Source organism: Diorhabda sublineata, chromosome X (assembly GCF_026230105.1).
Source record: "Diorhabda sublineata isolate icDioSubl1.1 chromosome X, icDioSubl1.1, whole genome shotgun sequence".
NCBI classification, from domain to species: Eukaryota; Metazoa; Arthropoda; class Insecta; order Coleoptera; family Chrysomelidae; genus Diorhabda; species Diorhabda sublineata.
In genome coordinates, this window is record NC_079485.1 from 18,930,266 (window position 1) to 18,956,651 (window position 26,386).

At 29.5% G+C, this 26,386-nt stretch overlaps 1 protein-coding gene across 2 annotated transcripts; it reads right to left on the reverse strand.

The window, feature by feature from the left end:
- Window positions 1–560: 560 nt before the first annotated feature.
- On the reverse strand, window positions 561–24,969 carry LOC130450915 (tyrosine-protein kinase Drl). 2 transcript variants are annotated; one of them, XM_056789633.1, is made up of 6 exons: window positions 24,663–24,969; window positions 17,416–17,546; window positions 14,775–15,340; window positions 13,216–13,644; window positions 11,474–11,770; window positions 561–9,841 (listed from the first exon to the last, which is right to left on the reverse strand). In XM_056789633.1, the coding sequence occupies exons 1-6, from the start codon at window positions 24,769–24,771 to the stop codon at window positions 9,730–9,732; spliced, it is 1,644 nt and encodes a 547-aa protein (XP_056645611.1). In that variant the 5' UTR covers window positions 24,772–24,969; the 3' UTR covers window positions 561–9,729. The 2 variants fall into 2 exon arrangements, with proteins under 2 accessions (XP_056645611.1, XP_056645612.1); XM_056789634.1 differs by having other exon boundaries at window positions 13,477–13,644; window positions 24,663–24,937.
- Window positions 24,970–26,386: the final 1,417 nt, after the last annotated feature.

The following is a 26,386-nucleotide window of genomic DNA, read 5'->3' on the forward strand; positions in this document are numbered from 1 at the left end:
ATTCATTAGCTGTTGGTCCAGAAATAGTTTTTCTTTTTCACTTTTGCAGTAAAAGGAGTCTTTTGCGATTTTCGTTTATCAAAATCAAAATTTTTCAACACAAAAAAATAATTATTTATTGATAAAAGTTTCAGAGAATGTCAGATTATTTTTATATTGATACTTATCGCATAATCAGCGTCCTTCATAAAACAATGCCACATTAGCTGCAACAATTTAACGATTTTATAATATGAACTTACCTATTTAATGTAATTTGCAGAAATAATTAAGTTACCCTGGAGTACAATGACGTAGAAGAAAACAAAATGGCTGATAAATTATCAAAAGATCAGAATCCTTTCGTGCACAATATAGTTATAAATTGAATTGAATTGTAATAGCTGTTTCACGCCAAGAAGATACTACTAAAAACAATGATCAAAAGAGATCTGAAGGGGTTCTAACAGGATAACACAAAGAATAATTCAGGTCTCAATGAATCAACCCAAAATCAAGCATTATACATAGAAAGAGAAACACTAGATTTCACTCGCATAGGTAGCGTTAATATGTGGAACAACCAAATAATATGATAGAGTTGCATTTCTCGATATTTGACCAAACTTTAATTTTTTTATCATGCAAATGAGGGGATAATAAAAAAAAATACACAATTCGCAAACGTTTTAATATTCTTCATATAAAAATATATTTCATGAGCTGAAAATTATTCTATAAAATTCGAATGCAAGAATAGCTATTGTCAATAAAACTAATTAGCTTAAAAATTCAAGAAACTTTCTGAAATATCAGTTATACATTCTCAATAGTTAACTTGTTTGCCTAGAAATGCAACCTGTTTGTTTTGTGGAATAAGTTAAGAAATTTAGAAAGAATCTTAGCCATAAGGTAAAATCTAAATATCCATTGTAAAAAAAAATGTAATGAATAAAATAAATAGTAACCGTATGGCAATGAAGAATAAAAATAAGTTGTGGCTATTAAGCAACGAGATTAGCGCTGCCACAGAAAATGTATGCATGCAACAAAAGTTAACAACTGTCAGTTATTTATCCTTAAGCTTACTCTTTCGTAGGCGAGGTCTTCCATATCTGTAGACAAACCAAAATAGTCGAATCCGGATAGTTTCAATAATTTCAAATAAAATGCCACAATACAATGGTAATTAGTTATAACTACTTTTCGATAATGAAAATTTTGAGAATAAATTTTCACCACAATTTCCATCAAAATTTCAAACAAGTGTAAAAATAGGCAAAAAGTTATGGGCAAATAGTTTGATTACTAATATTGGAGTAAAAATTACCGGAAATTTGAACAATAGGACCTTAAGTATTATCAATCTCAAAAGTTCGAACCGATCGAAACATATAAGATACAAGAACATACATATTAAAAGAATTTCTTCTGAATTATTCCGTCTACTACATACTTGTACAAATATTCAGATCATAATTACATAAGATTTCTCCGAATTTGAAACAGGAATTAATTTTAAGAACTTTTTGTGAAAAAATTACTAATAATATATGATTAAGTGAAATTTAGATGAATAATATGGTTGCTTATTTTAATCAACTTATTAGTTACAAAAAACTAATTCCTAGTTATGCGCCGAAGGTTTGCTAACACCTATAAAATATAATATATATTACTTAGAATTGTACACTTATCTTTTTGTTAGCTGTTCATGATAATATTTTAGTTTTTCAGTTTTTGTCTAGTAGTAAAAACACTTTTGTAATTAAAATAAAAGTTTTCTTTTTAGAAACGAATGTCAAATTTACAAATTTTTATTTTCTTACGCCAAATAAACAATGACTGTTTAAGTCATACTTTATTCAAAATTATTTCTGTATGAACAAAATTTTCATGTATTGTAAATTACATTAAATTTATAAATTTCTCGATGAATGTTTAAAACTGAACAATGTATTAATTATTTAGCCATATGTTTGAAGTTTTGTACCAATAATTTCTTCAATTTTAGACCTTTTTTGTATATTCTTGTGAATGATTGATCTTGATTTGGGTCTATTTTATTAAATAACACGTTTATTTATACGAAAGAGTTTTGACGTTTAGACCTACGCATAGAATAAATGATAGATATCCAAGAATATACAAATACAATACTTCTAAATTCACCAACATTTTCTATCTTTAATTGTTGATATTCAAATTTCAAGTTAGAAAGAGAAGCAATTATCAATATAAATTATTTTTAATTACATTAAAATATATAAAATAGAATGATGAATTTTCAGTCATTCTGAACACAGGTAGGTAAGTTTACTCGTGAGTGTTGGTGTGATCACCCATGGTTCCAAAAATTCGAACTTAGTTTTCAATCATTGATAGATTTTTTATTTTTATGTATGAACCATTCCTTAACATTTTTTTTTCTCCAAATGGATGTTCCAACGATTTATAATTTTTATATTTAAATATATTTTTTTGTTATCTTATTTTGATAAAAAATTAAGTAAGAAAGAGACTGTTATAAAGATGGAAGGAAACATAATTTATGCTGATATGAGGTCTAGAACTGGAAGGAGTTTTTGAAGGTAAAAAACGTTTTATCCAATTTAAGGTAAAACTACTTGTAGGTAGAAAAAAACTTTTTCATGCACACTTTTTTCACATAACCTCGAAATTCAAGTAAAAAATTCAAATAAGCGGGTTTTTGTTTGTTTTTTTACGAAATTTGGTAAAAACTTAACTTTTCCGAGCACAGTGTAATTTTACTATTTAAAATATTTATTTTTTTACCTTACTTTGATATAATATTGAGTAAGTACCCTAATTTTCAATAGAAAATTCGAATCCGAAATATTTTTTTAATTATTACGTACATTTTTAAGTTATTTATGAGATTTAATATTTTAATTACTTGTGTTTATCAATGTAACATTGCTTAAAATTTTATTAAATAAGTAAAAATTGTACATAATGATTAAAAAAAATCGCATTTTCTGAAAAAAATTACTATAATAATGTGGTTTTTTTGACACCATCAGAAAGTAGAGATTTAAATGAAAAAAGAGAATTTTCGATATTATCTCAAAATAAGGTGAAAAAATAAATATTTTAAATCGAAATCAGTATGTTTGAGACATAAAAAAGTAAGTATTCGAAAGCTCAGAATATGATAATATTAAATAGGGCACACTTTGGTATTTGACAGGTTATGGGCCCAGGAGCGTGGCGTGTATGAAAAAGAAACCAGGAAAGTTGCGGAATTCGTGATTTTTAAGTGAAAATGACGGCAAAGAATTGTATTGAAAGTTTTCATAAGCTATTAGAAAGAGAAAACTACAGTGAGTGGACATTTGCTGCGGAAAATTTTCTAGTTATGTGCAATCTCCATGATTGCATAGATGGGAAGAAGACCCGTGGGACAAACTCAAAGAGTTGTTTGATGATTCTGGATTCACGAGACGCATAAGTTTGTTACTAAGTTTTATATCATTGCGTTTGGCAAACTGTGACTGGCCTCTTAAGTGATCAACTTGTTGAAATAGTTAAAAAATTTAAATGAGTAAATTGGATCTCTTTTGATTGCAGGATTGTCTAAAAAATTTTAATCCACGATAATGGCTATAGAACAATCTGGAATAGCCTTAACCACCGACGAAAAATCATACAAACGGGCAGATATGGCAACGCTACTAGTTGATCATATAAAATTCCAACTGTAAAATATCTAAATGACGTTAGGTGTTGTGGTTGTTAACAAGTTGGTCAAAAAAAAAAAAAACAAAATACCGGTGACAAAAATGTTAAAAATGCATTTAGTGTATAGTCTTCGGGGCCAGTGCACATTTTACAGTGCTTGAAAGTACAATTGAAGACTCAAAACAAAGTAAGCTTTAAGAAATAATAACATTAACAAAGTACCAGTGACATGTATGGAAAAGGTAAATAATCAATCAAAAATTGGTGAACAACTGATATTATTATAAAAAATGCTGTTTGTGTTCCTCAACTGACAACAAATCTTATATCAGTGAGTCAGCTCATTAAAAATCGAAATTCTGTTGTTTTTGCAGAATTGTCAATCAAAACAATTGTTCAATAACTACAGCTGATTTATTTGACAATGTTTACAAACTGAATGTTCATAGACCAAGCAAGATAGAATGATGTTGTTTAGTGACTGCTAAAACATGGCACAGAAGGTAGAGCACATCAATTTTACAGAATTAAATAAAATGAATAGTGGTATAGTTGATGGACTAGTTTGTGAAGGCAGGATAGAAAAAGGAAACTGCATTGTCTGTTAAGAAAGGAAAATAAAGTGGTCCATCATTTAACCATATTGGTACAAGGGCCAAGGAGTTATTGAAGAATTTCTTAAGAACAATGGTATACCAAATCAAACCTCAAATCCGTACACACCAGAGCAAAATGGTTTAAGTGAAATGATGAATAGGATAGATGAAGCCATTGTTCGATGGAAATCTTGAGAAAAAGTTTTGGGATGAAGCCGCAGCCTATCTTCGGAATAGATCGATAGCATCTGGATCAACTGACAATACACCATATGAAATTTGTGTTAAGTGGTGTCAAACCAAACTTAAGTTATTTAAGAATAATTGGTTCCACTGTAATGGTACACTTAACCAAAAGTAAAAGAAAAAAAATTGACAGAAAGTCTAAGAAAATGATTTTGATAGGTTACGGTGAAACAGTCAAGGGATACCGATTGTTCAATCCACAGACTAACTCCATTATTATAAGTAGAGATGTAGTAGTAATGGAAAATATTAAAAAAGAGAAAGAAACTTTGATAAAAATAAGATTACGAGCAAAATTTATCAAAAAATGAAAACAAAGATTTTAAAAATCAGAGGATGAAAAATGGGGAGTACACTAAAGAAATTGATAACTCAAATTACTTGAAAATCCAGAAAAATTAGAATTTACGTCAGACACAGAAGGTAAAAAAATATGAGTATGCGACATATATGTGCTCTGATGTCAAAGATTGTATAAAAACAAATGTGAACCAAGCTACCAGCATAAACATTGATCCTATAAGAGTCAAGGAAGCATTTTCCAGATCAGATGGTGTGGAATGGAAGAAAGCAATGGAAAATGAGCTCCGTTCATTTGATGAGAATGAAACTTGGGATTTGGTTCATCCTACACAAAAATGTATGGTAGTCAACAACAAGTGGGTGTATAAACGTAAGATAAATAGTGATGGAATTGTATGCTACAGAGCAAGATTAGTTGCTAGAGGTTTTGTTCAACGAGAAGGTATTGATCAAGTTGATACATTTTCTCCTGTAGTTGAGACAATGAAATTATAAGTTTGTATTCTGTGTTCTTTATTGTTTGACATATGTCAGGTGTTACTTCCTGTAATGAATAAGATGTAATGTTAAGGTATGAATAAGAACATGTCTAGTGACTAGAATAAAGATTAACTTCAGTTCATCAGTAGCATTTTTATTCAAAAAAATATAAAATAAACTTCTATGGTTCACTGCTCAACAGGTTATAGGCCCAGAATAACAAAAACATACATTGAAGTTTTTGATGAAAATGGGGAAGGTACAAAGTGAAGAATAAAATGGCCGGTATAAACAATGAAAAAATTGAAATAAAACCATTTGATGACAAAGTCTTCGACAAACAATGTAAATCAATAATTGTGCGGTGCATCTCAAACTTGCAACTTGAATACGTGAAGGATAAAAAACGGCTTTTTAGGTGTGCAAAGCGTTAGTGTCAGTTTTTCAAAGAAAAGGCATAGCTGCTACTATGAAACTAGTACCTAGTTTAAAGAAACGATCAGAAAACTTAAGTCTGTAGGTGCTACTCTTGAGGAAATAGACATCGTCTGCCATCTACTTCTGACGTTACTAAGAAGTTATAATACAATTGTAACTGCATTAGAAACTATGGACTCTTCAAAATTGAAATTGGATTTTGTTAGATCATAAAATAAAGGGAAATAGTTCACAAACAAACAACAATTCATACATGTTAGTGGCTTATACAAGCAATTACAAACAAAATTACACTCAGGAAAGAGTGGTGAATAAGGGGAGTGTTCTAGTAATTCAAACACTAAATCATTTGCATGGCAACATGAGATTTGTGCGTAGGGGCGTTGTCCTGCAAAAACCAAACACCGTTGGATAGCTTTCAGCGTCTTTTCTCTTTATTTTTTTCTGTAGAGTGGTCAGTAATGTCGAATAGTAATCTCCAGTTATTGTTCTACCCTTATCTAAAAAATCAATCATGATTACTCCATGGCAATCCCAAAAAACTGAAGCAAGAACTTTTCCAGCAGATTTTTGGACACGAAACTTCTTAGGTCTTGGAGAACCAGAGTGGCGCCATTCAATGGATTGTTACTTTGTTTCTGGATTGTAGAAATGTACCCAAGTCTCATCCATAGTAACAATTCGATTTAAGAAGTCTACATCCTTTTCAAATCGAGTACAGATCGAACGCGATGCTTCTAGCTTTGCACGCTTTTGGTCAACATTCAAACATTTGGGGATTCATTTTGCAGCAATTTTTCTCATGTCCAAATTGACGTGAACTATATGATGAACGCGTTCGTATGAAATATTCAGTGCTTCAGATATCCGTTTTAGCCCAATTCGACGGTCTGATAAAATCATGTCGTGAACTGCATCGATTATTTTCGGGGACTGACACAGAAACTGGCGTTCCCGATCGGTCATCATCTTCAATGGAAAATTTACCTTTTTTGAAGCTTGCAGTCCAATTTTTCACGGTCGCATACGAAGGACATTAATCACCAGGGGTATTAAGCATCTTTATAAATCTGCTTACCCCTTAACCCTTTTAAATACAGGTACTTGATGATAGCTCGATACTCCAATTTTTCGATTTTCACAATTTCGATGGACATCTTTTTTCTTTTAATTTATTGCGTAATTCTGGTTTACTTTTTTGACGTCAAACTTTACACTGACACTTCTAATAAGTTATTTTTCGTTGCTATGGTAAAGCAATATTTTCTTTATGCATGGAACTGGTCTAAGCTAACTAGATATCAATACATCCTCGTACAAGGAGCCAATGTTGGTTTAAAAAACAGAGGAAAGTGATAGCATAACATTTATAACTTCTGGAAAGACTTTGAACACTACTTGTAGTAATAACATAGTTAAATAGTATATAGACTCGGGTGCAACAGATCATCTAATAAATGATATAAGTGTATTCTTAAAAGTATGTATACCTCAACATCAAATCCTAATTAATGTAGCTAAAGGTAATGAAACTTAAAAATTTACACATGTAGGTTCAATTGATGTGTTTTGCAAACTGGCGAAACTGTACAAATCAAAAATGTTTTATATGTTAAAAATTTAGCCCATAACTTATTCTCCGATAGAAAGCTGGAAAGCGCAGGTCTGAAAATTATTTTTAAAAAAAGATAATGTTTTATTTACAAAAATAATAAACTTATAGCTAAAGGAATTGAAAGCAAAAGCTTATACATACTAGAATTTAAATTAAATAAAATGGGAACTAATTTACGTGAAAATTTTGAAAAACATAAGAAACATTTTTGCGACTTCAACCTAAGCATAATATTTAACAAAATCATATCCCTTAGAAAAACAAAAACTCTAAGAATGAGAAAAAAATCACTTTAGCGAAGTCGTCTTTTGGGTATTGAGGGAGAGAGCAAAGATGGTAAATTAATTCTCTTCCACACGATCCTAAATAAAAAGTTTACTACACCTAAATTTTATAAAATTCAAAATATCATCTTTTGCGCCGAAGACAACAATTGGTATTAGTAACGTTGGTAAGAATGTTTCTCAACAACAAATAACAAATTTTAAAATCACTCACAAACAACCAGTCTGGTAATGAAACTTAGATGAACTTGAAAATAAATAAGAGAAATAGAGTAGACACAAAAAGCTCACAAAATAAATCAAAACCAAAAATGATGATTCACACAAGTCAAAAGTAGTAATGTTTTCAAAAGGTATGAGTTTTCATGAAAAAGTTATTGAAGTATTTTGAGATTTTTCTTTTGTAATATTAGATCAGAAATTTCAAGAACTCTATTTTTCATCTGTTGGATTAAATTAATCTTAGTGTTACGTGGGTGATTTGAATGATAATTGATATATCTTCCAGAATTTATTGGTTTCTTATACCAGTCAATTAAAATTTCAATATCTTTGTTTCTAAAAAATTTAGTGTCATTAAAAGGTAAAGAGTTTTCAGTATTCTCCTCTTCTACAGTGAATTGTATATGAGGATAGAAACTCTTGAACAGTAAATTATTAATTTCAATATATGAAAGAGATAAAATAATATTATCTATATACATACAAGAGGTTAACGTTTTTATTCTTGGCTTTTGTTTTGTTTTTTATTTAATTGTAGTATATGTTTATTTTTATCAGTTTTTCAAGACAATTATTTTCTATTGATGCACTTCTCCTGGCTATATGTGTAAGGACATAATACATTGTTCAAATATTTTACCAAAGTAAAATAAAAAAAAATATGTAATATACATCGAGTGCCTTATAATGATTGTTATGCTGTTTGCATAGGACAGACATCACAGTATTTAGATAATAGATTAAAAGGCCATCAATACGTTAAAAAAAATAAAATTGCATTAACAAACCATGAAATATCATTTATAAAAATTAAATTATTCTAAAACGGTAACAAATACAGGAAAAAGAGAATTTTTAGAAATGATTTACATACATAGGAACGAGAGTTGTCAATGATATAGGCGATCTGAACAATTTAAGTAGAATCAATATTTCTATTTCATAAATTTCAATGCAACTACAAAATTCAATTGATAGCTTTTAATTATTTTTGGGAAATGACAACTGGAAAAAAATGAAATTATTGTAGTTAAAACAGATTTCTTCTTTGATATTCATGTTGTAGGTGATCTATTAATCAATATAATGTTGCAAGTTGTCAATACCAAGTAATTTTTTGATAAAGACCGCAATAGGTCAAATCGTTAAATTTAGACCTTTTTTTAAAAAAATTTTCAATCAGAAGAGACCTAAAATCAAGACTATATAGAAACATAAACATCGTTTTGATTTGAGTTGCCACTGGTTACACTGGCATAGGTTTCACCTTTTTATAGATGTACTTGTGTCTGACTGTTAGAAGGTTTTTATATGATTTGTCTTGCAATGGCACAAATTTTTTATTGATATTATAGTACTCTTGTTATTTTACAGTATGGTTTTCAGCATCTGTAATTTGCTTCCTCATATTATACAATTGGATGGTGTAACTTTACTTCTAATGTGTTGTGGGATCCCCATATATAGATTTTTAGAAAATATGTTAAAAATATTTCTTATTTTTAATAATAATTTATTGTGTTAATATGCTTCCTTTCCTGTCTGCTCATTATCTTTGATTTTATAAGTGTAGTTGTATTTGTTCATTTCTATAAACTCACTGATCATTTTTGGGTATGTCTGTTGTTTTACAATTAACCTTAATTATGTTTTTAGCAGAGATAATTCACCAACTTCACTGATATCTTACAAGTTTTGACCATTATTGTATATAATGGCATCTATGTTTTGATTCTCTTTTATTTCTGCTTTGAGTAACAGATATATAACAAAATTATACTTAACTATGGAATCGCCCTGCATTTATAATAAATCAGATTTTAGTAATTTTGTCACTACCAAAAAATTATAAATACATTTTTGCTCACACATATCTAGTCAATTGTGCATAAAATTCTTGCAAACATACGTGTAGTTGTGTAAAGTTAGGTCTCTCTTCAGCACTCATTGCCCAACAATAAGCCATTACTGCAAATCTGAAAATAAAAATATCTCTTATTTATTACGTTAACTGCATATATCAATTATCATAAAATACATAGTAATGTAATGTGTTTTTTTTTCAATTTGGTATAGTTAGTACTCATTCAGGACTAAGTAATAAATTTAAATAGTTTTATTGATAATAGATTGCCTTTGAATTATTAAATTTAAAACTCAAAGTATGGCTTAGATATTTTTGAAAAACATTCTTTATCTGCCCCCCCTGTATATAAGGTTATTCTGGATGTTGTGCATTAGTTCCACTCGTATACATTTTACATTACATGATTATTTGGCTGACAAAAAGGTTTGCATTGGATATCGCATAATTTGACAATCGCTCGTTTCGATTGGTGCGAAGAAATGCTAAACAAATTCCATCGCTGCGCTTCAAAAAAAGTTTATATCGCGTACGAAGCACTTCGAGGCAAAGGGTCGCCTGTTTTCGGAATAACTGGACATATTGCCACTGTTCTATTGAACAACGTAGAAAGGTCAATTCTGAATAGTACACCAGCATGTGTTTGCCAGAAGTGTTCGAAAAAATTAGCGAACCCAATTGAAGAAATCATTTTTCACCACGACAATACGAGCTTTCATACATTCGCTCAAACAAAAACGTTTTTAAACAGTCAAAAAATCGAATTTATGAGTATACAGTCTTTGTTTGGTACCCGATGATTTCTTCTTATTCTCGCAGATGAAAAATAAATTGCAAGGTCAACGTATTTATACAATTTATACACCTGAAGAATCGGTTGATGCGTACAAATTACATGTTTTGTTGGTACCTCAATCGGAATGAAAAATTGCTTCGACAATTGTTTCAAATGCATGCAAAAGTGTATTGATCTAAATAGAGAATATTTTGAAGAGCAATAAAGCCATATCCAATTATAAATATTTGTTTTTATTTGTCTATCTCAAAACATTAGTAGCATCCTTGTATGCCTCCAAAAATTAAAGTTTCACAGAAGGAAGATATGTAACTTTGAAGTAATTTTTGCAGGTAGTTATTAGATAACGTGAATAATTTTTACTATTTTACAGAAAATATTATGCTTACTGATGAGAGAAGCTTTACCAAACAGGTATCATAAATACTTGTGACTTGCATGAGACGAAAAATGAGATGCTTAATTCAACGCATAAAAGATATCACCAAAAACCACGATTGGTAAAAAGTTGAACTAGATTATTAAAGGATAATATAATTGGATCAAACATAATGCATTATGAATGATGCTCCATTAACACCTAAATCGGGGTTTAAGTGAGAACTTTGTGAATAAAAAATCTGACTATTAGATTGAGGATCTTTGAAAGTAAAGGTTTATTTCGATCCTGGTGAGAGATAAGAGGATGTAGTAGCTCATGATCACAGGATTGTGATATTTATAGACGATACCCTATATTAATCTTTATCCATACAGGGATTATTCAATCGAGGTTAAACTGCTCTGAATTGGTTGATTTGTGCTTGAGTTGCCATTACCTAGTTTGCAGTTATCTAAACATTTCTTTTCAAAAGAAACCTGATGGAATATATCACTAAAACTCAAAATTAAGAAATCACAAATTGACTTCAACTATTCGCTTTTGTATAATTAATTTGTTATACTTACAATTCATCTGGGCAATTAATCGGTTGAGCAAGACGGTAACCATCTTTTAAATAAGCCGCCATTTCAAAAGGATCAATCTCTACGTAGGGCTGCTGAGCAAGGGTGGTAAGTTCCCACAGCAATACTCCAAATGACCATACATCAGAGCTCGGTGAAAAACTTTTATGGAGGAGGCTCTCAATAGCTAACCATTTAACAGGCCTATTTTCGTTGTCACCCAGACAGTGATAGTCTGAAGGAAACAAGTCTCTAGATAAAGCGTTGTCAGCAACTAATACATTTAATTTGTCATCAACCCTAAAAATATGTCTATTGTAATCAATTTAATATTGAACAAATTAGTTATAGATAGATGAATGAAAGAAAATCTATTGTGAATAAATTGAACAAATTAGGAAAAAGCGACAGTAAAACCAATTGTACATGGAAACACACTAAAAGCGCTTAGAAAATGAAACGATTGTGATAGGAGCTCAAGAACAGATCAATAATGTAAATAGAAGAAACAAACAGAGAAAATCAATAAAGAAAACTACACTAAAAAAATAAATCAATGATAAAAAGAAGAAAGGAAATGGTTACATATAGAAGAATACAAATAGCAAAAAAATATTAAAGAACTAGATATGTACTAGCAAATAAAACTAGTTGAAGAGAAAAGTTTTTTAATATACTGAATATAGGTTTATATGTAAGTTCTAGCTATTGGAAGAAGTACGCAATTTAAAAGGGACAGGAACTATTGGAAACGAGTTATTCCAATACTAGCCGACACTCAAGCAGTCATAAGAGCGATCAAGTCACAATCAATTCGAGGTTGAACATGGAACCTAGGTAACAGCAAACAATAGTATAAAGGGAAACAAGAAAGTGAATAATTTGATGAAAAGGGGGCTAAGATCCATTTATTCTGTTTCCCAAGTGGTAACTTAAAAGCACAGCTAAAAAACAGCCGAGCACTTGGATAGGAGTCTATATCCAGTCTTAGACATTCGAGACGGTTTTTTGGAAACTAGGACTGAGAAAGTTGTAATAAATTTATCGATCTAAATAGGAAAAAACTACACATTTTCACAGGGTTGCTGACGGAACACTATTACTTGAATCAGTAAATGGATAAAAGAGAAAAATGCCATCAAATGTAGGTCACACATAATTTTTGTGTGCACCGACACATCAGGCTCCTCTGCCTGAATATTCGCGTCGATTGAGATTTAAAGTGAACAATCAACCTTCTCAAATGATATTCTTTGGGACTATAAGAAGAGATGAAGCATACATGTACAGTCAAGCTCTAGATTATGTCTCAGTGCTGGTACAAACTTCTTATCTATCATGTATGGGGAACAAGACAAAAAAGATCTAGAGCTGAAACGGCGGAAACCAAATAACGACTATATATCAGTTAATAACGGATATATAAGAGCAGGATCAGAAACATGAAAATTTACAAAATAGGCTACACAATAAAGCTTCTCATATAATGTTCAAAATAATGTCTAATATTTTAGAAATAAGTGACAAACATATGTTTGGATATTAATAATATTCAAATAGACTTGTGAATCTAAAGGAACAAAAAGTGAAGAATTTGAATATCATTAATTTATCTCTAAATTATTCTCAAAATAATGGAAAGTTTATATTTTTACAAAACAATTATAAAATCCATAGAATGTTCTATTAAAATGTCCTGATTGTTCTAAAATGATTTATTGACATTTATATAAATAAAAACATACAAGCAATTGCGAGCAGCTAAATCTTTATGCAATAAATGCTTTTTATGCAAATATTGCATGGCCTGAATAATTTGCAATGCCATGTCAACCACTTCTTGTGTGGTTAAAGTGTGATGAACTCCCTCAGAAGAGACTTTACATTTTTGTAGGAACAATTTGAGATTAGTGTAATTTTTGTATGGATACAGCAAAAATGGAGCCATGTGTTCTTCGACCGAAACTCTTAGAATGCTCAATATATTCTTATGATTCAAAGCATACATAGACATTCCTTCTTGCAATAAAAGTGAGATCTGTACTTCACTAGCGTGGTCTGTAACTGTTTTCACTATAACAGTTTCTTCATTTCCTTCTTCTGTGGTGTACGAGCCGTGATATATTTTTCCAAAAGTACCTTCAAGAATTATACTACTCAGTCGAACTCTGCATCTGAAATTTATATTTACATATCAATTAATGGAAACAAGAATATTATTGATATTTAATTCTAATTATCTAAACAAGATTAAAATTCCAGTCTTCCAAGTCCTTATTTGAACCCAAATTAATACATTGGAATGTTTTTAAAAAAATCAGATCAGTTGCGTCTATTTGAACGTTGAGCTTTGTTCTACTTAAGAGTAGAAACCATTACAAAAACTATCAAGATCTTGTTTGGAGATGATAAAGTACATATAGAGTGTTGCGCAAGTAATGAAGTGAACAAGTAAGTAAGTAGAAGTACACCAGCAGAACTGACGTGCCTGAAAATTAACATGCCTAAAGTTCTGTATAAAATGAACAGTTTAAAAAAAGTTTAACCGAATATGCCAGAAAAGACACAGGAAAACAGAAGCAGTACCCATACAAATTTAATGAAATTGAATTGAATGAAATACACAGAAAAGTAGATGCACTACAAAACACAATAGAAATTCAGTTTAAGCCGAAACACTAAGAGGGTATGGATTTCTGTTTCATAATGAATCCTCAGGAGAGATTTTCCTCGACATCAGCAAAGCTTTTGATCGAGTATATCACAACAGTTTACTTTACAAGATGAAAGAGCCAAGATACACTAACCCCTCATATAAGTTCTCAACGATAGATAATTTCAAATGAATGTGACATCGAAAAATCAAAAGTCTAATAGCAACAAAGCAGGAGTACACGCAAAGAGCAGTACATCAACCCTACTGTACAACATACATAGAGGATATCCCGAGGAAACACTGTAATGGCACCTACACCGACAACATGGCAACAGCAAGAAGATGCGTGGGAGTGAAAAACGTGATGTAAGATATGGAAAATGTAAGTAAACAGCAATAAAAGCCAAGCGGTATTCTTCAAGTTAAAGTAACCACCGACCCCAAGAAAGGATAAATATCAATGGGAAATAAATTCTGTAGATCAAAAAGTCAAATAACTGGAAGTAACAATGGATATAGAGCTAACTTTCACATGTGAAAAACACCTTGGACAAAAACAACAGAAAGAAACTACATGCCCAACTCATATTCCAGTGATAAATTTGATATATTTGAAATGTTGTAATTATGAAATCTATTGCTTCATACCGTTGTACTGAGAGTTCTGTGACTTTATCTTGTAAATCCTTAGACCTCTCATCAATAAGTGAATAGCTGGGCATTCTTCTAAAACTACCATAGGAAGAAGCATTCACACTACTCCTAGGCAAAGCTGCCAAAAACGTTGTTGTCGATGTAGTTGGTCCACTACCATTCTCAGTCGTTCTTCTAGTTTTGTTATCTTTAATATAATATGAAATAACAACGAATGCTAGAATTAAAATAAGTAAAATGGCACAGCAAACCGCTATATAAAAAATATTTGCAGAATTCGTAAATTGAGGCACTGAGTCCATAGAAATATAAGTAGTTGATTTAACTAATTCTAGACAAACTTTTTTCCTTTGAAAAGTGAGTGTTGTAACGTTTTCCGGTGAAAAAGTTATATTAATTTTGATTGTGATCATTACTTCAGCTTCTACGATACCCGAACATGGCAAGGTAATTTGAAAAGTTTGAACTGAGTTTGGAATTACGCCGAAGTCTGATATATTGAACTTAGGAGGTGGAAGGGCAACAGGATTTGATGTGTAGACTTGAAGTGAATAATGCACCTACAAACAGAAACAAATTCAACTTATTATATTTAGGTTAATTTGCTAATATAAATAGATTGTTTCAACTAACAACCTATTCTGTTTTAATAAATATTTTTCCAAACGAGGTGTTGACCACTTTATTATTACCATTTATAATTTACTCTTTCTCTAGTAAATGTGACTATTCCACTATTCTTTTTAAAATTAAAAGGAAAATGAATTACTGATGTTCCTAATTTATGAATCAGTGTGATTCCTCAATCCGGCATATACCACACATTGAGAAAGCGCAAGGCTATAATATAAGTTTTGTACGTCTATATGAGATGATTGTAAATAGAAACCACCTAAATTTTATAGGTAAAGATTAATTCTATATCTGCTGGAATACAGAAGTAAGTAGCGTTATCTTTTAGAAGATTGTGAAAATTTAATTGTGACAAATATTTCTTCGTAATTGAATATAGTTAGCAATAGAAATAAAACTTGTAAATTAAAAGCAATAAATGTATTAAACGACAACAACCAAACAAAAAACGAGAATTAGGGATAAGCATTGTAAAACCGAAACATCAAAACATAAAACGTTTCTTGATACCATATGTACAAGGACTTGTATGTACAAAATATAGTTCTCAAAAACTCTTTTCAACAACTATCGAATTATTTCAATAAATATGATATTAGTATAAGTCATAAAGAATATAATACATTATCCAAATATTTCACTAAATTAAAATCTAGAACACCAAAAAATAAAAGAAGTAATATTATATATCAAGTGCCTTGTACTAATTGTGACGCCTTCTACATAGGGTAAACAACTCAGTATTTAGAAAATAGACTAAGAGGTCATCAATACGATAAAAAAATAGAACTGCATTAACGAACCATGAGATATCAAAAAAAACATAAATTCAATTATAAAGATTCAAAAATTCTTGAAACGAAATCTAATACACGAAAATGGGAATTTTTAGAAATGATTCATATTCGTAAGAATGAAATGCTTTAAATTATAAAAAAGTTCTAAATCATTTAAGTAAAATGTATAGCTCTATTTTGTAAATTCTAATAAAACTACAAATAATTTAATTAAGTAAGTTAAGTAATTAAGTACTGCTACATATTTGAGATGTAAAAACTAGGAAAAATTAATTTTTTTTGTTAAAACAGATTTCTATTTTGATTTTATTTTTTTTTTCATATTTATGATGTAGGTGATAATATTGATTAATATAAATACGCAAATTGTCAGTGTCAAATTATATTTTGATAAAAACTGAAAGTAGTTTGTCCAATTCTTTTATTCATCTCTAAACAAACGAATATTTATTTGTTACCACTTTTGCAGTTTTTCTATAAATAATAAATATCTGATTAGCATACTCTAAAAATGTACTAAAAATTGAATACCGGATAACAGAATACGAAACGGGTCGAAATTTTCTACTTACTCACAGAAATTTCTTTTTCGGTATATTCTAAGAAAATCACATTTTTCTATGTATTCCTAGTGGTGCAAATGAATAATTTTCAGGTGGTGCAATTGTCTGTACATCTTATAATTTTTTAGAAAGTATGTTACTTTTATGTTTTCTCCACATTACCTCAACGTGAAAATTAATTACTTATAATTTATAGGTAGTACAAATAGAAACAAAGCAAATAATAATTTTCTGCCAAAATTAGGGTTTTTCTTCCGCGCGTGCACAGAATCATTTTTTTCTCAGTTTTTAGAGGGGTGTAAATAGAAAATTTGAGATATTTCGATAGTACAAATTAAAATAAAGCTATTTACTCCTTGATTCAATCAAAAATTTTTCTGAAGTGTACGTTTTTCAAAAACACGATATTTTCTAATTCTATTCACTTTTTTAGAGGGTGCAAATCATTGAATAATATTATTTTGGTAGTACAAATAAAAACGAAACTAACTATGTGATATTTTTTTATATAAACAGTCGTTATTCTGCCAGGGTCTTTCCGATCTATATTTCTAAATATTCATATTCAACATTTCAGAAATAAATGATTGAATACTATTCTATATATTAATAAAGAATATAAATTCAATTCCACAATCTTACCTGATGTCCTGGTGTTAAAGTTTCCCAAGTGAAATGTAGAGAATCGACATTGGATGGAATTAGAACAACGAAGTTCAAGGCATAATCATTTATTACTCCTTTTCGGATATAGAAAAGTTCAGCATGTAAACCTACAAAAAATGTTGAAATTATATATATTCATATAAAATAAATTATTATAAAATAAGAATAAATTATTGAAAAGATGTGTATCACCTTTTTTTTAATATAAGCTAGATGTGGTTTTATGCGGTCTTATAAAATATTATACATTGAAAATACTTCGAGTCTTGGCGGCAAAGTTACAATCAAAACGAATACTTTATGAACCTTGATTTTTTGACAGACTCATATCAAGAATGAGATGAAAAAATATTACCATGTACACAGAAAAAGAATTAATATCTTAACAACACCATAGCTGTAAATAATCATCAAAACTATTCAGTTGTTACAGCCCTCTCCTTGTAATTGTGAGCCATTGGGGATGTTGATATCGACAAAAAGGTCGATAGACATCATGCTCTTGGAACGAAGTCTTTACCAGCTAGATTATGAGCATTTTAATAGTGGGAATATGACCTTCAATATCTCCTATATTAGCAGATTATGTAATGGATTATATTTTGGACTTTGTAATATCCATTTTATCCTTCAAATTATTTTTCATTAAAAAGTATGTAGATGAAATTATGTTATCCCTTCCATACACTGAAATTGATAATTTATTATTTCACTTCAATAGTTTCGATCAATATATACAATTCACTCTGTAAAAGAAGAATACTGAAAAATCAATACATTTTCTTGTTCATTCATTCATTAGAAACGAAGATAATAGAAAAAATTTAATTGACTGGTATAGGAAACCGATAAGTTCTGGAAGATACATCAATCATCAATCATATTACCTAAGTAACAATAAGATTAATTTAATCAAACAAATGAAAAATAGAATCCGCAAAATTTCTGATCCAATATTCCATAAGAAGAATCTTCACAAATTTTTTTGTTTCCAGTTATTGACACTAAATTTTTTAGAAACGAAGATAATGAAATTTTAATTGAATGGTATTGGGAACAGATGAAAAATAGAGTTCTCAAAATTTATGATCTAATATTTCATCAGAAACATGTTAAAATATTTCAATAACTTTTTTATGAAAACTCATATATTTTGAAACGAATTCTATAAAACACATCTGACACCGACTTTGACATCAAGCCTCAAAACATTACTACTCTGACTTCTTATCTATTTATACACCCTTACCATATATCAAATCAGCCACTCTTAAACTTTCTGAAATTTTTGGAAAATTTCTGGAAAACACAATATTGAGATAGCATACAGTCAAACACTTAATAATCAATCTATTAAATAAAATAAGAGGTAAAACACCAATCAATGAATTGCCTAGCATATTATATGAAATTCCTTCTTCAAATTGTGACAAAAAGTACATTGGTCAGACGAAGAGGTCACTCACCAATCGGATAAGCTCTCACAAGAGCGATAGCAGATTATATCCTAAAAAATGTTCATTAGCGATACATATCTACCATGAAGGAGACAATATGAATTATGAATCTACCAAAGTTTTGACAAATTAAAAAAAACTACAAAAAAGTCTATTTTTAGAAACAACATATATTGCCCAAAATGATCAATGCATAATAAGAAAACTGATTTAAATAACCTTAGTGCATATCTTTTACATTTACACAAAAAGCAAATCCTATAAAAGAAATTCAACACCATTGACAATCAATTAACCTTCCCTAATATATAAAATTCAAGTTCACTCATAATAACCTAACCGATAAAATTTAATGTCATTCATAATCGAACCAATAAATATTCAGTTCCATTCATAACGACCTAGCCTATGAAAATTCAATGTCTTTTATTAAATAACCAATCAATATTCAATATCATTCACAATAGCCTGAACTAACCTTACCGATAAAAATTCAATGTCACTCATAATCTAGCCAATGAAAATTAACGATTTCTTCTTCTTCCTGTTGCATTTAGTAGTTTGATAAACTGAACTATTACACTTGCATGTAACGGTTTTCTTCAGTACATGAAATTCTAACCTCCTATTTTTAATTAGGTACTAATGTGTCTAAAAATGAACCGACCATTTTTTTCATTTCATGTGAATTTCATAGATCGATCTTTTTGATTGAGGTCTGAGATGGAATCATCTTCTTTTGTTTTTTTTGTAACAAATGTAGCGAATATATCACCCACATACATGTCATTTACTTTGAAAAAATAATGAAAAACAACTTTTCAGAGCGACTCATAAATAAATCATCCATAAATGGCAAAAGGAAATTTATCTGCAGTTGTTCCTTCATGTTGTTAAAATTAATTTTTGTATTGGAAATAATTTTTTTCATACTTATTTTTGTTAATCTATTGGCTGTTGTATCAGCCCCAAAAATATTAGAATTCAGTAACTTACACCAAAAGAAATTGAAATGGGGTATTGTCTAGCATGCTGCAGTCGTAATCATGAAGAAATATCGTATAATAAATATAAAACTTTTGAAAAATGTATCCAATAATAGATTATTTATTACATTTGATTGATAAACTTACAAATTGTTTAAATAAGAACAAAGGGCCCAATCCTCATAATCCACTCTATAGTTTATTAGTTAGGTAATGAATACTAAATTTTCCATAGAAGTGATTTTCTCGCGAAAAAATTAAGAAGTGATTTTCTCGCGAAAAAATTAGGAAGCTCGAATTTCACTTTAAATTAGGTCTCTGAATAAGATAGATTGGTTATCGAAAGCGCGCCAGACAGTGTAATGGTATTATTGTAGTGGTAGATTAATGGTGTGTTCAGTATAAATATCACCAACGGTTTCAGAAATTCCATCTTAGTTTTAGCATTGTCCATTTCCAAGTAGCAAGTATTTTATTCTGGAATGGTTAGATTATACAAATGTTACTTCATCACGTATAAAACCAAATTCGGAGACCGTTAGATCTATAGTGGTTTCAAAATTTGCTTGGAAAAGTTGAATAATTACTTTGAATATAACAACGAAAACTATAAGAAAAAACTTTTCCAAGATAATACTTTATAATGATGAAATGAAACTTCATTTAAAATAAATTACCTGTTGTATGGTTTGTGGGGATATTTTTGAGGATATGTGGGCCATTTGGTACCTGTTTTACACGGGAAATTAAATTCTAAATATTTGAATTAAAATTGAAAAACTGTTAACATAACGAAGTTAACAAGAATAAGAATTTGTATAAACATAGAAGTCCGTTTATTATTATATAAACTTGATAGTTTATTATTATAGATGTGAAATAGAATACTAAAAATAGTTTATACAGTAAAGTATTCTTATATTAACTAGAATATGATTACTTACATTATTATATTTTACTTTTATTGGGAGACGAAAACTATATAAAAGGAGCTGAGAGTGGCTACTAAATTGACAAAACTATCGTAGTCTAAGATCTCGATATAACACGACCTTCACATATTTGGTTTATGGATGAGAACAATTTTATATAAAATTAAATATATAATATTCAACAAGGGCTTTAGAAGTGCTAAATAAAATATTGTTAATAGTAGCTAATAAACAGTAAAATGCCGAGAAAGTAGATAAGCACATATATTTTTAACGCAGCTTTTCAAATCATATGCAACATCTTCAACCCTATAATAGTTGTTGCTTCCAATAATTTTGTGTTGTTTGTCATTACAGATATTTAATGTCTGTTTTTTATACAATTTTTTAGTGCTGTGCTTCAACAGAAACGTTGTAATACTGGCACCAATTTTTTTCCACGGTCTCGAATTTTGAAATCAATTTCATAAATTACGAACTTTTAACAATAAAGCTTAGTATCTTAATAATAATTGAGACTTATTGCTTTCTATTATTTCTATTGTGATGAAATCTGATATCGATTCAGAAGCTAATTTATGTAATTGTCTATATTTACTGTAGGTGTAATCGGTAAATTTCTCGTGGGTCCGCTTATCTTTTGATTATGCTGCGCAACAAGGTCGATGTTACACATCAGTTTGATGAAGAAGTGTGGAAGGGATCTCAGAATCACCAAAATGTTCGGTCATGTTTTTTAGTTAATAAAAAGGTTTGTGAAGAAAATTTTAAGAAATCGAAGGATCAAAATTTACTAACAATTATTTGATCATGAAAAAATTTGATAGATGCTATAGGTAATTTTGAAGTTTCAATTATAATGGGCTTAGTTATTCTCGGCACTAAAACCATTCTTCATTATTATTTCTAATTCAAAACAGAAAAGTGTACTTTTCTGCGTGAGTTAAAATAGTAATTATAATTTGTGTATACTTAATACAACGGGTGGTACGAAATTAGTGAATATTTTTTATTTTTTTTGAAAATTACAAAAATTACACATTTGGACACGTTTGAATTTTCAATTTATTTATTAGGAATTTATATCTAAGTATCAATATTGTTTGCTTTTCAATTTGATATTTCATTTCTGTTTTTTATTGCACATACCATGCAATAAAAAATTTCATATAGACCGACACGTGAAAACTTCTGCTCATATTGCTAAATTGAATGAAATCTGGAGACGTATCACAACCCACATTAACGCAAAGTTTCCAACCAATGTCCAAAAAGGTAAACGAACAAGACATATTTGACCAAGACCTATGTCAAGCAATGATAATATCAAATATTCCATTGCTAAAACAGCATAAACAAAACTTCACATCTTTTCTCCAAAAGTATTGCAAATTCAATGTACCAGGTGAATCAACCTTACGAAGCTACGACGTTAGCTCCTTATATTCTGGGGTAATTGAGGAAATTAAAGCTAAAGTTCGGAATAAAAATTTTTATATATGTACCGATGAAACCCCCGATTCTAGAGGGCGTTATATTTCATTCATTCATTCATATATTCATATATTCATTCATTCATATGTTCATTTACTGATAGGTATTGTAAGCGACGACATACTGCCAAAATCTCACCTCATTGCTTCTAAAGAGTTAGAAAAACAAATGCACTGATAGTGGCCAGATTTGTACGAGAGATTCTCTTGACATTTTTTCTTCCTACACCTGTTCCTAGACAAAATTTGAAAAATTTTCACCTCAGTATAATACATGTAAGATGTGTTACGCGTGCTTTAAATAGGGTTGCTGAAGAAATTAGGAAACATTTTGCTCCTGTAAATAGTTAAATTATTGACACTCCTCTTTCACATCAAACTATTATTACAAGATGGTGCACTTGGTCAGAAGCAGTTTTTTTGCAAGAATTTCTGTTAACTAAAAGATTTAATTTCCGAATTGTCTTCCCAATCCTTTACTGATGTTGAGCAATTATTCGAAAAAACACAAATAAAAAGTGTGTTTATAAAAACCAATTATAGCTTTGTTTCAGGAATAATAACATAGATAGAGGAATCTAATTTGCCACTAATAAAATAATATGAGGTAGCTTTTCAAAAAGTCACAGGCATAACAGGAGACATAATTTTTCAAAAATTTTAATTCTAAAAACGCCCTATTACATCAGTTGATGTCTTAAGTTTTTCCATTCATAATTTTTTATAATCAGACAGAAGCTATATTTTTCGATTGAGGTATTTTAGTGGTTTACATTTAGATAATACCAACTAATGACAATTTGCTTTGTGTAATAAATGCATATTAATAACCTACCTATGTAAAAAAATGTCTTTATTTTCAAGTGAATCAATAAATTGATGTATGAGAATTTTTTTGCATATTTTCTAATTTTTGTGCATAGTTTAACTACACGATTTGCATATTTAGGGTTTTCCCTTTGCATATTTGGGTTTCCTTATACATAAATTTTATTTAAAATGAACAAAACGGAGAAGTTTCAATTACCTACTAAAAAAAGTAAAGAAATGATTCTATTGAAATAAATAAATAACATCAATATAAGATATACAATAATCTTAATTATAAATGATTTTCTAATTCATGGAGAGTTGCCCCTATGTTCTATTTTAAAAAGAATATTTTACAGTGAAGCCTACACCAACCTTCTATTTGACAAGAAAAGATAAATATAAGACATACTGAACACACTGTTCATACTACTACTACTACACTAACACTCATAATTACAGTGTCCAACGCCCGTTTCGTTAATCAAGATGTCATAAACAGTTTAGTCGCAGAAGAGGATAACTTTATTATCAAAATATGCATCACATTGGGTAATTATGAATGTTGATGTAGTGGTAATGTAAACAGTGTGTTCAGTACGAATATCACCAATGAATTCCAACTTAATATATAAGGCATAGTCATGCAGTTTCTCTCTCGAACAACAAAGAAAAAAGGGTTCTTTCTCTAACCAATGTAACTAATTTAACAAAACCAGGTACTAGAGCTTTTTCCTCTCCTTTCTCTAAAAATATTATGAAATTGAATATTAATCAGACTATCTGTCTAACTACTACAATTGAAAAAGAAAATCAAATAAAAATTATACACAGCTTGATTATTTTTCAGAAAAAATGTATATCATTCTCAATTTTTTTTATTTGTTTGTACATCATTCTTATGAGGATATTAATAAGGGTGGTTTTGCTTTTTAGTATGATTGAAATCGAAGGTGCTGAATCAATAAATTTATAAGGCAGATTTAAACTTAACTTGTAATTTTTAGTAAAAACTTATTATTAGAAAGTTATTCAACAATATATGTTTCAACTGAAACTCTTACATGCCAGAATTGGAAAAATAGATTGGGATTGGAATAAATCACACCATGCTTGATTGGTTTATATACAATTTTCTAGCACTTAAAGATAATTCCAATCTATTTAATGAATGATATCAAAAAGTTTACCTATATATTTTCATGGATCATTGTTTTTGTTCGTTAATATTTACTATTGTAATTAAAATTTCTTGTTTCTACAAAGAGCGGTCCAAAATCCTGTTTTATAATATAAATGATAAAATAATATTATTATAGATAAAAATTTTCTTCTTAATCAGTATGTGAAACTTTTTTTGGTTTCTTTAAAATATTCTGACACATAAAGCTGTCTATATATATACACATAGAGTAGGTACAAAACTTATAAATGTTTTCTGAAGTGCACTTTATACAATTTAATTGAGTGTGATCTTAATTTTCAACCGTAAATCCATTATGAATCTATTAATTAAAATTTTAAATAACTAATTTTTCTACTTACCCAGCAATCTCTGAACTTCGGGAAGACTCAAATATAAATTCAAATACCCACAAACAACACAAAAATATGATGATAGTAAAATTTTATGACTTAATAAAAAAAATTTCATTTTAGCTGTTAAGACTTTGTATTACATGATTGAACAACCTAAATTTTTGGTTATGTTTGCAATGAACAGCTTAAACCTTACATATTTTTCGTTATTACATAAACAAAAAACTTTTCTCTTCACCCGGTTTTGTATATATCAGAATACATAGAACATACCAGCAACGCCCGCATTGTACCATGTGCCACATTCCATTGTAACGTTGCCAAATCACCAAAATTTGTTTCTCAATATAATTCCCAATTGAATGAAAAATGATTGTTCTGAGATTGTGGCATAAAAAACTTAAGTATACGCTTTTTAATATATATTTTTACCTTTCGAATAATTATGTATTCATCATCGAGAAATTAATTAACCAAGAATATCAAGTTTTTTTATAAAATAATAAATTTATATGATTCAAAATACAACATTCAAACTGACAGTTGACATATTTATGCCGTTTCCATACTATATGCATCCCGGACGATCCGGAATGCCGCTGGAGCATGGAGGGGGAAGAAAGTGCAGATCACATCATCGATGAGTGCCCAGCACACGTTCAGGTTTAAATTCTTGGATAAGTCTTACAGTTTGCTGAGTTACATTAAAATGTTCAAGGCAAAGTGCCTGATTAACTTTCCAAAAGATATCAGGCTTAGGAAATTTTATGTGAAGCACGACGGGCCTATCAGAAAGCGTAACGCCCACAACCCAACTTTGAACTATCAATTTGTTTGTTAGGATTGCGGAAATCAATTAAAGGGTTCATATTTTTTCTGCCATTTATAATGACTTAACCGGATCTATGCTAAAATTTAACATTTTAAAAAAATTGTATAACAACCAGAATTCAATATACTCCATATTTATGACACGTGTCATTTTGCATATTTATTTTCGCATTACATGAATTTGATCATTTTTAAAAGAAAAAAATTCAAGATACTATAATTCTCAATTGATTAATGTAGACGTTTTTAACATACATACTTTACATTGTACTTTGACCATAGTTTCAGTCCCCGATGATAAATAGATAAGTATTCGAAAGCTTGGAATATCTATTAAAAATAATACAATTTGGTAACATTGAATTTTTATAGGCTAGATCAGAGGTGGATAGTGGTATCACAACATAGACCAGAGGTGGGGAACCTTTCTACCATTAGAGGCCACATTTAAATTAGGCAGCAATAAGGGAGGCCGCATAAGCTGATTGACCTAAGAAAGTGACTTTTATGAAATTATTACAGTTTTTCTATAGATTTAACAATTTATGGCATTATATAGAAAAAATAAAATATACTACAAAATTTTAAATATAATATACAAATGAAATAATATAAAAATATTATAGAAGAATACAATAAAAAATATTTTTTATTCACGAAGTTAGTGACTTATTTGGCTTTGTTTTTTGTTTGACAGTAATTGTATATTTGGATCAAGCTTCGTAACACACAGCTTTAATTGATCCTCTAAATGCGCATCTGTAATTTGCGTTCTTAAATTTGTTTTTGTAATTTTTGACATGAGAGAAAATGTTGTCTCGCAACAGTAGGTACTTCCGAAGCAGGAAAGTAAACGGCGAGCATGTTCTTGAAGCATGGATATTCAACAGCATTTTTCC

Coding starts and splice junctions, on each gene's coding strand:
- LOC130450915 (XM_056789633.1), bottom strand. CDS start 24,771: ATGAAATTTTTTTTATTAAGTCATAAAATTTTACTATCATCATATTTT. Junction 17,547..24,662: donor CGAAGTTCAGAGATTGCTGG/GTAAGTAGAAAA, acceptor CATTTTTTGTAG/GTTTACATGCTGAACTTTTC. Junction 15,341..17,415: donor CTTTAACACCAGGACATCAG/GTAAGATTGTGG, acceptor TTCTGTTTGTAG/GTGCATTATTCACTTCAAGT.